General features: G+C 43.0%; 2 protein-coding genes across 4 annotated transcripts in view; both read left to right on the plus strand.

Annotated features, from left to right (window-relative positions):
* LOC120562999 overlaps window positions 1–13762 on the plus strand; it is a gene marked incomplete in the record, with an annotated part of 504869 nt that overhangs the window by 157096 nt on the left and 334011 nt on the right.
* The window catches only part of cpne4a (copine IVa), a 94582-nt gene that overhangs the window by 65362 nt on the left and 15458 nt on the right, over window positions 1–13762 (plus strand). For 2 of the 3 annotated variants that reach the window (XM_039807015.1, XM_039807016.1), the window contains 3 exons: window positions 2199–2258; window positions 9307–9440; window positions 11536–11590. In XM_039807015.1, the coding sequence (XP_039662949.1) occupies window positions 2199–2258; window positions 9307–9440; window positions 11536–11590 (249 nt within the window). The remainder of the gene's footprint in view (window positions 1–2198; window positions 2259–9306; window positions 9441–11535; window positions 11591–13762) is intronic. The other variant, XM_039807017.1, reaches the window with a different exon arrangement.

Raw genomic sequence — 13762 nt, forward strand, 5'->3', positions numbered from 1 at the left:
TGCAGTCCTCCAGAGTACCCCTAGGGGGACAAGTACCCCCTGCAGTCCTCCAGAGTACCACTAGGGGGACACGTACCCCCTGCAGTCCTCCAGAGTACCCCTAGGGGGACACGTACCCCCTGCAGTCCTCCAGAGTACCCCTAGGGGGACACGTACCCCCTGCAGTCCTCCAGAGTACCCCCTAGGGGACGCAATATTACGAATCCCACTATGGCCACGCCAAGACCCGCTCTTCAATAGCATTTATTGGCTAGGCATCTATGAGAACGAAAGGTAACGTAACCCCATTTTTTCAGGTCCTATCCCCTGACCAATCAGCTTTAACCTTAACCACTTGCGAGGTCAATGCCTAACCACAACCAATTGAGCTGCTTTTGCTTTTGGGGACCGGGAGCTAACTAGCGGATAACGGTGGTACTGCACCCCATGGCCCAGAAAGACTTTTCACATAGACATTACATGGCGAAAGAAACGTCTATATTTCAGCGGATCATTAGTTTCGGGGTATATAACTTACCAGCTTGAACAATGAAAGGGTCCTTGTTTAAAACGTTACATTTTTAACATTTTTAACATTCACTAGAAGCGAATACAGAATTATTAAATTTGAAATGATGAACGTGCATAATGGAGCGAGCACACCATCGGGCCTGCGCCCCCGCCCGCGTCGCCTGCACTGCGCATGCTCATATGACTGTTTTGAGTCCTGGTCCTGTAGCTGTAATAATCTAATAGATGTAGCTCCAGCAGCTAATGGCTGTAATTCACCATGTGTTCTATTAATACATCCATGGTATTATCTTATGATACACCTGAGGGATGGATGGATGCTGTAAAGACTGTTACGTGGATGTAACGTCATTAGCGTTTCCCAAAACTGCCAGGGCTATCAGCTAGTAGCTAACATCAGTGGTAGCTAGCATGAGAGAATGGTAACACTGTACATAGATAACGTTACAGACGCCTTGGTTTTCTCAAAACATCCATCGTTTATTTTGATAAGCATTACTAATTAATACATGGTGAAAGTGAAGTATTATAATGAACACTGTATATTGAATATTTTAGACAATGAAATGGCAAGTTCATGAGTTACGCTACGTTTACCGATGTAGAGACGCGCGAGAGAAGCTCATGAACGCGCATGTTGCTACCGGTTGCTACGACAACACAAACAAATTCTTGCTAGTGCGCGTGTCCATCGTGACGTCATGGGCGAAGAATGCGGAAGAGCCGAGCGCCATGTTGTCTTAATGCGCTTTTGAGCACTCTCCCGCCGAACACTGTAACCAGTTCTCTTAATACATCCATGGGGGACACGTACCCTCTGCAGTCCTCCAGAGTACCCCTAGGGGGACACGTACCCTCTGCAGTCCTCCAGAGTACCTCTAGGGGGACACATACCCCTGCAGTCCTCCAGAGTACCCCTAGGGGGACACGTACCCCTGCAGTCCTCCAGAGTACCCCTAGGGGGACACGTACCCCCTGCAGTCCTCCAGAGTACCTCTAGGGGGACACGTACCCCCTGCAGTCCTCCAGAGTACCCCTAGGGGGACACGTACCCCCTGCAGTCCTCCGGAGTACCCATAGGGGGACACATACCTCCATTTGAGAAACACTGCTAAAAACCATACAAGGATATCGGGCGTTTCTCCCCTCTCTAATACGACCCACAGGACAGTTTTCGGTCCTCATATCAAAACCAGAGAAGGTAACGGTGGCGGTTTGAACCACGTGGTTAACGTTGTGAAAACGGTCCCAGTCTGGTTAGGGTTTAGACCCCAAAACTACTGAGTTAAGGTGATGAAAAGATGGAGGTTTGGGTTACAATCAGACGTGACTTCACTTCCTGAAGGTGACCACATGACGCAGAACGTGACGCAGCTCCATTTGGTCCCTAAAGTAAAAAAAAAAAAACACTCTCTGTTTCCTTTTCTTTTCAAACGGGACATGAACCCCAAAAGTCGTGGGTCAAAGTCCTGTGTTAGTTTGGTCTTTTCACAGCTTTAGTGAAATGCTGCTCTACAACTAATATAGTAAAAACCTGCATGAATCTGATTGGACGTTGCTAGTCAGCTGGTAAACAAACAGCTGATGCAAGTGAGACTTCAGTCTGTTTGATGTTACATCATTTAAACCTTTAAAATATCAAATATCAAATATTCATCTTCATGTGTGTTTTTTTTTTCTGTCTGCAGATCATCAAGATGCACTCGTTTCTGGATTATATCATGGGAGGCTGTCAGATCCAGTTCACAGTGAGCACACACACACACACACACACACGCACGCACACACACACACACACACACACACACACACACATACCCACACACACACACACACACACACACACACACACACATACCAACACCGACACACACGCACACAGACACACACACACGCACGCGCGCACGCACACGTATTATTCCCAGGGGTTTAATTTCAGCAAGGAAGAAAACAGAAAAAAACGTCCAGAGTAATTTCTGATGTCACCATGGAAACGGTAACCACGGCGACACGTGCAGCTGCCTCAGTGTCCCAGTTAACAGCGGCAGCTCTTCTCACTGGGATTTCACCAGTTTAACCAGTCCGATGTTGCTGGGCTTTCAAAGCAGAATAACCATTTATTGTCATAATACTGTATATAGTGATTATAATATACACAGCACAGATATCCTTTAAGATATTCTAACACACACACACACACATACACACACACACTTTAACGTAACTAAGCCAACATTTATCTTACCAGCACACCCTGTTAGTGCAGAGAAGATTACATTTTAAGTTGCTTTGGTTTCTTTGTTCACATTTAAACCAACTGGAACGCAAACTGCAAGCCAGACGTATCGACCAACTTCAGCAGCGCTTTTTAGTGTTACAATAAAAAGTGTGTTTGTGTGTCTGTGTGTGTGACTTTGTACACTTGCAAGTCATTACGAAGTAACTGGAAACACCTTGCCAGTATTCCCAAGCTACTTATTTTAACAAGCATGCACATCACATTGTTCACTGCATTCTTACGCCCTCACACATGACTGATCCTGACCCCCACATCTCATTCTCATTATGTTTGCATTTTAGTTTAAACATGTCAGTTTGTTAACTCTAAGTTTAGCATGCATCTCCCTGTTTCCTTGTGTTCCTGTGAGCCGGTTTATAACATTCAGATTCAGAGTTTACTGTCGGTCAAGAATGTTAAAAACATGAAGGAATGAAATGTGCTCCTCAGACTCAGCAGCGCACACAAGAAAGTGCCTTGTACGGTGGCCCTGAAGGGCAAAACTTTCGTCTTTTCTTAGCTGGAATAAAATTTGTCATAGTGTCATAGTTACTGTACTTACATACATTAAAGACTGTTCTCCACCAGCCACTTGCAGTGCAACAGGAAAAGGCAATCATTCAGAAATACGTAAGAATGCATAGATTAAAATATGTAAAAATAGATTAAAAACAAGGACAATAAATACAAATCTCAGAACCAATAACAAATAGAGTGAATAGTTAAAAACCATGCACCAGTTATAAGATATACAGAATCAGAATACTTAATTCATCCCCTCAGGGAAACTGTAAAGTTGCAGCTGCTCACAGTCAAATTCAAGGTAAAATAAAGAGTAAGAAAAGAGCAAGTCATTATGTGCGTAAAGTAACAAAGTAACACAGCTACAGTAAGAAGAAGTAAAGGCAGAATAGGTTAAACAGATTGTTTCTAGAACAATGGATTGTACAAATGCTATTGTAGTGCAGTGTGAACATAGTACGGACATGAATAAGTAGAGTATGAAATAGTGAATAAGAACACTTCAGTCAGACAACTCACGTTTGAAATGTTTATATAACAGCAGAACATTGTGTGTGGCCGGCCAGACTCCGACCTCATCACTCCCCACAGATTGAGTTTACGTGAGATATTGGGGAGTGATGATAAAGTAGCTTCCCCCCCACTGGCCGGAGCCTGCAGGTGGATGCTGGCGTGGTGGTGGTGGTTGGAGGGGGCTAACAGTGGGCAGCGATGCAGCTGCAGGGCAGCAGCAGCATTGACAAGGCAGAGATAGGGAAATAGTGTAGCTTAAATAGAATCAGAATAATTTTATTTGTCATTGTAAAACATTGTCACAACATAATTTAAAGGGGTGATAGAATGGTTATATAGGGTATTTCATGCTGTTCATAAGGTCTCCTAATAGGGTATGTAACATTGGTTGGGCTGAAACTGTCTCTTTTGCTGTTTTTTTGGCCCCTAATGCTACCCTGTTAAATGGGACTGGACTGAAACGAGAGCTTTTCTGCCTTATATGGTCTGATCTTGAATATTTAGATGTCCGATATCTACTCCTTTTCTCTGGGCCGTATCTCCTGAGAGAGCTCCAGCCAGCGTGCAGCTGATAGTGGGGTCTGACAGTCCAGGCAGAAAGCCAGTGATGCGGGCAGGCACTGTGCCGCTGTCACAACATACTGTGGAGCTCCTGAACTCCGAAACAGTCCTGTACTCAATTTGCAATTAGCCATCAATTTTTGTAAAACGGCCCATATTTGAGATTTATATAGTTGATTTCTCACATAAAAAAAGTCTCAGAAGTGAATTTATTAATGCAACAGCAGATGAACAATGTATAAAATTTCTGAGATTTGCGCGACATAGATTTAGAAGACTAGTATGTACATTTTGGGGCGTTACAAAGATAGAAGGTAGAGCCAAATAAGAAGGAGTTGAGAAGTTGACGTCAGCTTTTAGCTTTGTTCAGATTCGTTTTCAGTAGCAGTTTCAAATTGTGAGATGTGCAGAGGAAAGAGGGGTCAATGGGATTTTGAGGTTCTATGTATGTCCTATTTACCCTCCAAACTGTCGTTTTTCAACTATGACAAGGTAAAATCGTTTTTTGCATTCTATCACCCCTTTAAGTGGTACTCCTTCTGGTGCCTAGAAGTATACATTCATACACACACGGCATACCCTTCCACAAACCATACCCTCACATACACATAATGGGACAGGTGCTCCTAGTGCATAGTAGTATACATTCATACACTTACTCATGCCGTACTCACACCAAATTTTAAAAAGATCACAGTGCTGAAAAAGTGCAAATGCAGTGCAAAACAGGCAAGATAATCATTTAGCATGACTAAGTCCTATTTCTGTAATTGGATGTTTAGAGTTGTGATGGCTGTGGAGAAAAAGCTGTCTCTGAACCTGGATGTGCAGGTTCTGACAGACCTGTTACACCTTCCTGAGCGGAGTAACTGACTGGCCTGGGTGAAATAGACCGCCAAATTGAGGGGGTGTGTTTGGTAAAAGAAACGGGAAGTGAGGCATGTCACGCAGCTCGAGTTGGCTGCCTGAACTAGCTTGCAGGCGTTGCCCCATATATTGCACATGTAACTGGTAAATTATTAGTAGTAGATAACTTTAGTGTCCCCGTGGGGCAGTTGGGTTTGCAGCACAGTCACAAGGCACTTCATGACAAGACATCAGACATATGATACAAACAAATAGTCCCTACATCAGTAGTAGTACAATACACTATACACCTTTGGGTATGACCAGGCCAGCTGGACATCTATCTTATTTTGAGTGATTTAAGGCCTTTATGGCTTGTGGTACAAAAGAGAATTTGGATCTGTTCTTGGTCAGAAGGGATTGGCAGAAACAACGCCTAGATGGCAGTAGTTTCAAATGAGATGCCAGGGGGTGTGTGTAGTCACATACAATGTTATTGGCCTTTCTCACCGGTCTCTTTGTGAATGTTTAAATTATTGCACCAAGTAATTATTGTACATAATTGTCCAAGAATATTGAGATGTGATACGGAAAAATACATATTGGGGGCTCGTCCGGGGTCACAGATTGCCTGTCCTCTTATGTTCCTTCCTGAGTCCTTAGATCCTCTTCTGCTGGTTTTCTGATTACTCTAAACCCTGCCAACCCTTTTTCAGCTGTGCTCCAAACTGCCTACCCAAATATATCAAAGAGGCAGGCTCTTAAAAAACAAATGGCTTTAACCTTTTACTAGCAGAACTTCTGACAATGTGCCTGCTTTACATGGAGTCCAACATGCTCTTTTGAAATGACCTTTTGTTGCCTTTTAAATGTCTGTTTTTTTTAGCTGATCTGTTAAATGGCTCACTTTCGCTGCAGCGCTGAACACTTGATCTTTACCTATATTATTTAAAGTCAACTTTTCATTGACTAAAGTGGAACCGTGGCCTAACTTACAGTAGGACTTACAAGCCACTCAATCTAACTTCTCATTTTCATTAACCCTTGTATTGTCTTCCCGTTGACCATGCAACTGTGTTTTTCTGGGTCGAAATTTCAACATTTTGTTGTTCTTTTTCTACACTTTGACGTTTTTGTAAATTTTATTCAAATTTTTTTTTTTTGTCGCTTTTTCAGATGTTTTTGGTCACTTTAACCTTAAAAAAAAAAGCTTTTTCCAACGTTATTTTGTCATAGTTCTGATATAGAAAGTTTTTGTAAACAGGTCAAATTTTACCCAAGGACAACAGGAGGGTTAAACCAAAACTATTTCCAGATTTCTGTTGTGCATTTAAAAGGAGCACACACATTATTATATAAAGTATGAACATGCACTCAGAGCACTAACCCAAGCTGAGACAAGACTGCCTAAGCGTGCATGCTGCTGCGTCCTGCTAAACCACACACATATCTGGGTGAAATAACAAGTTTTTACAAAGTCCCATTGTGGGATTTTGTACAGCTCAACTCCCCCCATAGCTCAGAGGAAAACAGACTTCAGTTCTGTAAACTCGTCGGGCAGAGACAAACACAATGCTGCTCAGAGTCTTTCTGTTGTTAACTCAACATTCAACATCCCTCTTCTTCTGCCTGAATGCTTAAATGTTAATCAGCGTGAAAAAGTCTCCTCCAACCTGCAGTCTGTTAGAAGGAAAAAAGAAAAGCATTTCTGAAATAATCCACTGAGGTTTGAACTTTAAACACCCCTGAGACTCACTTAACAGCCCTGAGACTCACTTAACAGCATGTAAACAAGTGAGGAAGCATCAGTTGAGAAGTTTTTCTCTGCAGCAGCATAACCAATCAGCACCACTGGCAACTCACACTGCAGCTTATTTTTACTTCTTTCTTCTCAAATAGAAAAGCAAAATTAAATATCTCTACCATCTGTATTTCAAAATCTAGCAAAAGTGTGGGATTTTGAGCATAACAGATACATATTACACCTCATCCGTGAAGTGAAACTAATACAAAGAGTCATTCTGTGAAACAAGGTACTAACAAAGAGACGGTTCACCCCCAACTCCCACCCATTTCCCTCCCTTACAGAGAGGTATCAATGAAAAATGGGTTTTGATACAGGTAATAGTGGTACTGGTAGTCTAATATAGGCCATGCATGCATTGACATATACATAGACATACAAATCATGCATGCTCATATGCATAGGCGTCAATTTCGGTGAGTATGCATAGCTATCAGATTTCCACATGAGTAATTTTGTACCCACCACTTTTTTTGAAAACCTTGAGCTCAATTTAGTTAAAAACAAATAAAGGTCATAACACATAATTCTTGAACGACAGATGCCAACAAATCCACAAAAATGTCTACTATCCCCACAGGGCAGGCACAGACAGACACAGCTGTTGTGCTGCTGCGCTGGCTATACACGCTTCTCTGTTCACAACAGTGCAACAACTGTAACGTTGGGATACGTTCTAGGTTGGGGAAGGGGTGGGTGGCACGTGTTGGCCAAATGGAACTTGTTACTTTGTCAAAGCTTTCTTCTTCATAAAACGTGTCGGACATCACATTATTGTATACATTTTCATTAATTTACATTAGTTGTAACGATCTGTCAGAGAGGTAAGTAGCGAGGCTTGGACCCAAATGCAGGACTCAGCCAACATGGGGCAAACGCTCTTACTGGGTGAGCTAGAGGTCGCCCCCAACCTCTGCAGTTTTGGGGACAGAGCATTCTCCAGGGCAGCTCCCAGGCTCTGGAACTCCCTCCCCCAAGAGATCCACACCTCTGAGTCTCACTCACCATCTTCCAGTCTCGCCTCAAGACCCATCTCTGCACCTCTGCCTATCCCTAGCCCCACGCCCCCCTCCCTTTTCATCTGTGCCTGAATCTTATTTTGTTTTGCATTGTTTTTATTATCTACCTGCCCTGTAAAGCGACTTTGAATTTGTGAAAGCGCTATATGAATTCAATTTATTATTATTATGATCTAGGAAGAGTTGCCAGATTTTATGGAATTTCAGTTCTTTGAAATGAAGGGAGTATTTTATTTTCTCCAATCTCATAAAATGAAGTGCATCCTTTATCCATTGAGAGCAAGAAGGGGGGGGGGAGGGCAAGGGATTTTCCACTGCAAGAGAATGGCACGTCTTGCTGCAGTGTGAGAAAGGCCATAGGTGTCAGTTTGTCTTTATTTACTAGTATTCATATATATATATATACTGTGTTTTGTAGAAAGCACAGAGTAAACAGCTGCACCGACATGTGCTTAGACAACCCTGCGTCCCAAAAAATGGTGTTCCCGTTAAAGTAAACTGCATTTTCACTTATGTTTTGAGGGAAACCCGGAATACTTTTGTCTTTAAACAGGTGGTTAATTTAAACAAAACCATTTGGTTTGGTTTAGAAAAAGGATGCACTGAGTCCAGATTTTTTGGTTAAGATTCTGCCAAAACCGAATACCGAATCCTCCTCCCATCCTCAGTCCATGAACCCAGTAAACACATGAATGAAGTAAACAGGGACTGTCCTTCCTTTGCCGTACCTGAAGTTGCTGCATTCTGGCTGCTGTCTGGAGATTCCTTCATGCACAACTCGTATTCTTTCGGATGTTTCGTACCAAATGTTGTAACAGCGGCCATGTTGTGTAGTGTTTAGGGTCCTCGCCACCATCAGAACAATCAGCATTGAACAGATTGAACATGTAGCTGGACTTGAATGGTCTTCTTTTGACTGAAAGTGCTGCCAAATAACAACTTGTTCTGCTCACCAGTTCCATGTTCACTTTCTCACAGCCTGCTGCATTGAACGCTCCACCTACGTAAACACCTTCCCGTAATCAACGGCGCCGTGAGCATAGGGTTCGGTGGGAAAATATTCTAAGGTTCGGCAGAAACCGAACCCCATCTAAAAGCCCAATATTCGGCCAAATCCGAAGTCGAATCCTGGATTCAGTGCATCCCTATGTGGGACAGAAATGTAACCTGACTGCACGTTAACATGTGAGGAAACTGTGAAGGGTTAAAGCTAACAGTGGTACCGATACTGTTCTCTGATTGGTCGTATCCAGGTAGCCATCGACTTCACGGCTTCTAACGGAGATCCTCGGAACAGCTGCTCGCTGCACTACATCCACCCGTACCAGCCCAACGAGTACCTGAAGGCTCTGGTGGCAGTGGGCGAGATCTGCCAGGACTACGACAGGTCGGTCTGATCACAGCACACACAGCCAATCAGAGAAGTCCATTGATTAAAGGGCAAATATACTCAGAACAGATCTACAGCGGGTTCCAGAAATGGCAATTAGTGGGCCCTATTTTAACGATCTAAGCACACGGTGTGAAGCGCCTGGCGCAGGTGCGTTTAGGGCGTGTCCAAATCCACTTTTGCTAGTTTAACGGCAGAATAAAATAACAATGAAATGCTGCGTTATTGACTTTAGACCAGGTTTTTGTTGGTCAATGGTGCGATCACTTTCCGCTGCCTCAAGATAGCAATACTCCCAGAATGCATCTGAACACATCTCCCTGTAAGACCAGCACGCCCAGAATGCACCTGAACACACCTCCCTGTAAGACCAGCACGCCCAGAATGCACCTGAACACACCTCCCTGTAAGACCAGCACGCCCAGAATGCACCAGAACACACCTCCCTGTAAGACCAGCACGCCCAGAATGCACCTGAACACACCTCCCTGTAAGACCAGCACGCCCAGAATGCACCTGAACACACCTCCCTGTAAGACCAGCACGCCCAGAATGCACCTGAACACACCTCCCTGTAAGACCAGCACGCCCAGAATGCACCTGAACACACCTCCCTGTAAGACCAGCACGCCCATGGCTGCACAGATGGGCGCACAGATGGGTGCAGGTGCATTTGTTATTTAAACAACGCGGGCGCTGGACGGGAAACTGACAACTGCGTCAGTATTAAACTAGCAAAGACACTCGCATCAGGCTTTGCGCTGTGCTGCGCCGGGTACAAGATAGGGCCCTAAATGTTTTATTCAGATTAGGAAGAACTGATAAGAAAACTTTAAAAGACCAGGAAACTTTACAGGATGAAGAGCACACACACATCCACCCACATCTTGTTCTCTGTCTCGGTTTCTTTTATTTGGTTTTAGGAGCTGTCAGATTTGTCTCGTTTAGTTTCCTTCCTTAGAAACTTTAAATCCCTTCAGGCTTCACTTTCTGTCCCACGCAGGCTTTTATATAAAAAGGTTGTATTTTAGTCTCTGTGAAGAGAATCCCTGAAGTTAAAACGTCTCTTTCCTGTTCGTAATTCCCACCGTAAAAACCCCAAATTGTTTTTTTAGATTCAAATGAAATGTCCATGTCGGATGTGTTAAAGGTCCACTGTGTAGGAATTTCTCCCATCTAGCGGTGAAATTGTATTTTGCATTCAAACTAATAGTGCTCTCTAGCGCCTCGCTTTTTCAAATGCGTGTTGCAACTACGGTAGCCGTTATGTACCAAGAAGCTATGACAACGTGTCTTCCAATTTTGGCTTTTTTGGCGACAAGGATTCCTTCTCCTGTGGCTCGGCCTAAGTCTGATCCTCCGTTAAGAACTAAAGGACAGTGCAGGGGTGTGACGAGCGCCTCTCACTGACCTCCTTCTCCGTTTCAGCTGGTTTCAGTCACGTGACGCTGTCTCTGAACGAAAATGCGTTGTGGACTAATTAGCTAGACAGCTAGACTAGTGCTTTATATCCCTCTCAGCCATTATAGATTTTCAAAATAGAGGAACGACATGGAAGTCATTGCCCGTCTAATGTAAACACAGATAAGAAATTCTCCGCTTACGAGGACAAGTAAGATCATTGACAGAGGTCATTTTACACCAATGAGGACATATTTATGAATGAAGACATTGATTTTAGCTAATAAAAATACTTAAAACACTAAACAGTGCACCTTTTAATGTACAAAATGTGAATCTGACCTTTTAGATAACGAGTTAATCCCCCAAAATAAGAGCTTAATGTTCTGCTGTTAGATTATTGTTGCTGAGCCTGTTTTTCTTAAAGGTTAACAGAAAATCAGTCAATTTGGGAGCACAATTTCTTTTTGTGATACTTTCCCTTTTCAGAAAATAATCAGTTGTCCCCGCTGCAGAGATACTCCCACAGCCAATCAGAAGTAATTTCTGTGCTTTGTTGTTGAAGTAGCGGCGGTCTGAATGAGCTCGTTAGCACCCGCTGGCAGCCAATCACAAACCCTCGTCCTACAGCCTTTTATTTTCCATTTTTACTCTCCAGACTTCTGTGTTTTTTTTTTCTTCCTTCTCTCAGTGACAAAATGTTCCCGGCGTTCGGCTTCGGGGCTCAGATCCCTCCGGACTACAAGGTAATCTCACTGCTCAGCTCGCCGTCTCTCTCAGCATGCTCTCTGTCTGCAGGGAGGGGGGCCTGGGGAGGGTTAGGCGGCCTCGGTAATTACCAGCCGGCCTCCTCCGTCTTGTCACCCTGGGGTGCTGCTGCCTGAATTGTCCCCACTCCCCCTGCCCTTCACTCTCCTTCCCATGATGCCGTGCAGCACTTGGCGGGTGCTTCTCTGATGCTGCATTCACATCGTGTGCCAAAAAAAACGCTGATTATCTCCAATTTAAGTGCCTTTTTTTCCTGGATATACTGTGTGTTTGTATGTGTGTGTGTCTCAGTGTGTGTGTGTGTGTGTGTGTGTGTGTGTGTGTGTGTGTGTGTGTGTGTGTGATTGTGTGTGTGTGTGTCTCTGTGTGGGTGTGTGTGGGTCTTAGTGTGTGTGTGTGTGTGTGTGTGTGTGTGTGTGTGTGTGTGTGTGTGTGTGTGTGTGTGTGTGTGTGTGTGTGTGTGTCTCTGTGTGGGTGTGTCTCAGTGTGTGTCTAAGTTTCAAGTACAACAGGTCAAAGTGAGAAGATGCAACTTTAGAACAAGTGAAAAGTTGAGTTTGTTCGTAACAAAATATTTCTCATTTCAACACATTTTTTTTGCTGCTACAGCCTTTCCTGGTCTGGCTCCATACCTATCTATATCCCCAAACCCACCAGACTCCATGTAAATAATCAGGACTTTTAGCGTGTATAGAGCCAGCATATCTCCACCAGACTCCATGTAAATAATCAGGACTTTTAGTGTGTATAGAGCCAGCATATCTCCACCAGACTCCATGTAAATAATCAGGACTTTTAGCGTGTATAGAGCCAGCATATCTCCACCAGACTCCATGTAAATAATCAGGACTTTTAGCGTGTATAGAGCCAGCATATCTCCACCAGACTCCATGTAAATAATCAGGACTTTTAGTGTGTATAGAGCCAGCATATCTCTACCAGACTCCATGTAAATAATTTAGATCTTTTAGTGTTAGTAGCATATCTCCACCAGACTCGTACATAATCAGAATTTTTAAGCGTGTATAGAGCCCGGCATATCTCCACTAGACTCCATGTAAATAATCAGGACTTTTATCATCGTAAACCGCACTTCATTCAAAGTGGACAGAAACTAAATAAAACTACCAAAAGCCGTCTTGGTTCATCTGTCCACTGTTCCAACAATCACCCCTCTGGTTTGGTTGAAATAAACCCTTAATTCACCCATTTACATGTGGAGATATGCTGGCTCTATACACGCTAAAAGTCCTGATTATTTACATGGAGTCTGGTGGAGATATGCTGGCTCTATACACGCTAAAAGTCCTGATTATTTACATGGAGTCTGGTGGAGATATGCTGGCTCTATACACACTAAAAGTCCTGATTATTTACATGGAGTCTGGTGGAGTTTGGTGATGGTGATTTCGGGGCAGTTTCATGTTAAACTAAAAGGATCTTACTCTTTAACTAAAAGGTCTATCTCTGTAGGGATCCATCCCATAATGTTTTCAGACACTTATATAATATAATATATTATTATATATTATATATATATTATAATAATAATCTGAGTCTGTCAGCAGCAACAACAGAACTTTTAGTGGACGCTAACTGACTCTGAACATTTGTGCTGTAGGATTACATTACAGCACGGTTTACAGCTGCCGGTTACAGCGTCCATGCTTAATACTGGACCAGTTTAAAGATTTTTGTTCACATTAGTCACTTATGAAAATAGGATCCAGGTAAATTAACCTTTAACTCTCCTGTTATCTTTGGGTCAAATTTGTAGTTTCTATATCATAAGTTTGCGTTTCTTTCAACCAAATTGCCCCAAGATAACATGGATGGGTCCATAAGGCACTCTTCACAAAGGAAATTAAGGATCAGATCTCTTATTTTCATAGAATTTTGGGTGTTGTATTCAATTTTATAGCATTATTCTGACTAAACTTTGATAGATCTTCGATTATCCGTTACCTTTGTTCCTCTGATCTTAACTATCTTAACACACATTAGTCAAAATCATTCATAATTTCTGCCTCTTTCTTACACAAAAATTAGAAAATGTCATATAAATGAGGTCTATTGACCATGAATTCAACAAAATCAGGTCTAGTGGTGAATATACTGGTGTTAATGGGAAAAAAGTGCCAAAAACATTG

This window comes from Perca fluviatilis, chromosome 7 (genome assembly GCF_010015445.1).
Source record: "Perca fluviatilis chromosome 7, GENO_Pfluv_1.0, whole genome shotgun sequence".
NCBI classification, from domain to species: Eukaryota; Metazoa; Chordata; class Actinopteri; order Perciformes; family Percidae; genus Perca; species Perca fluviatilis.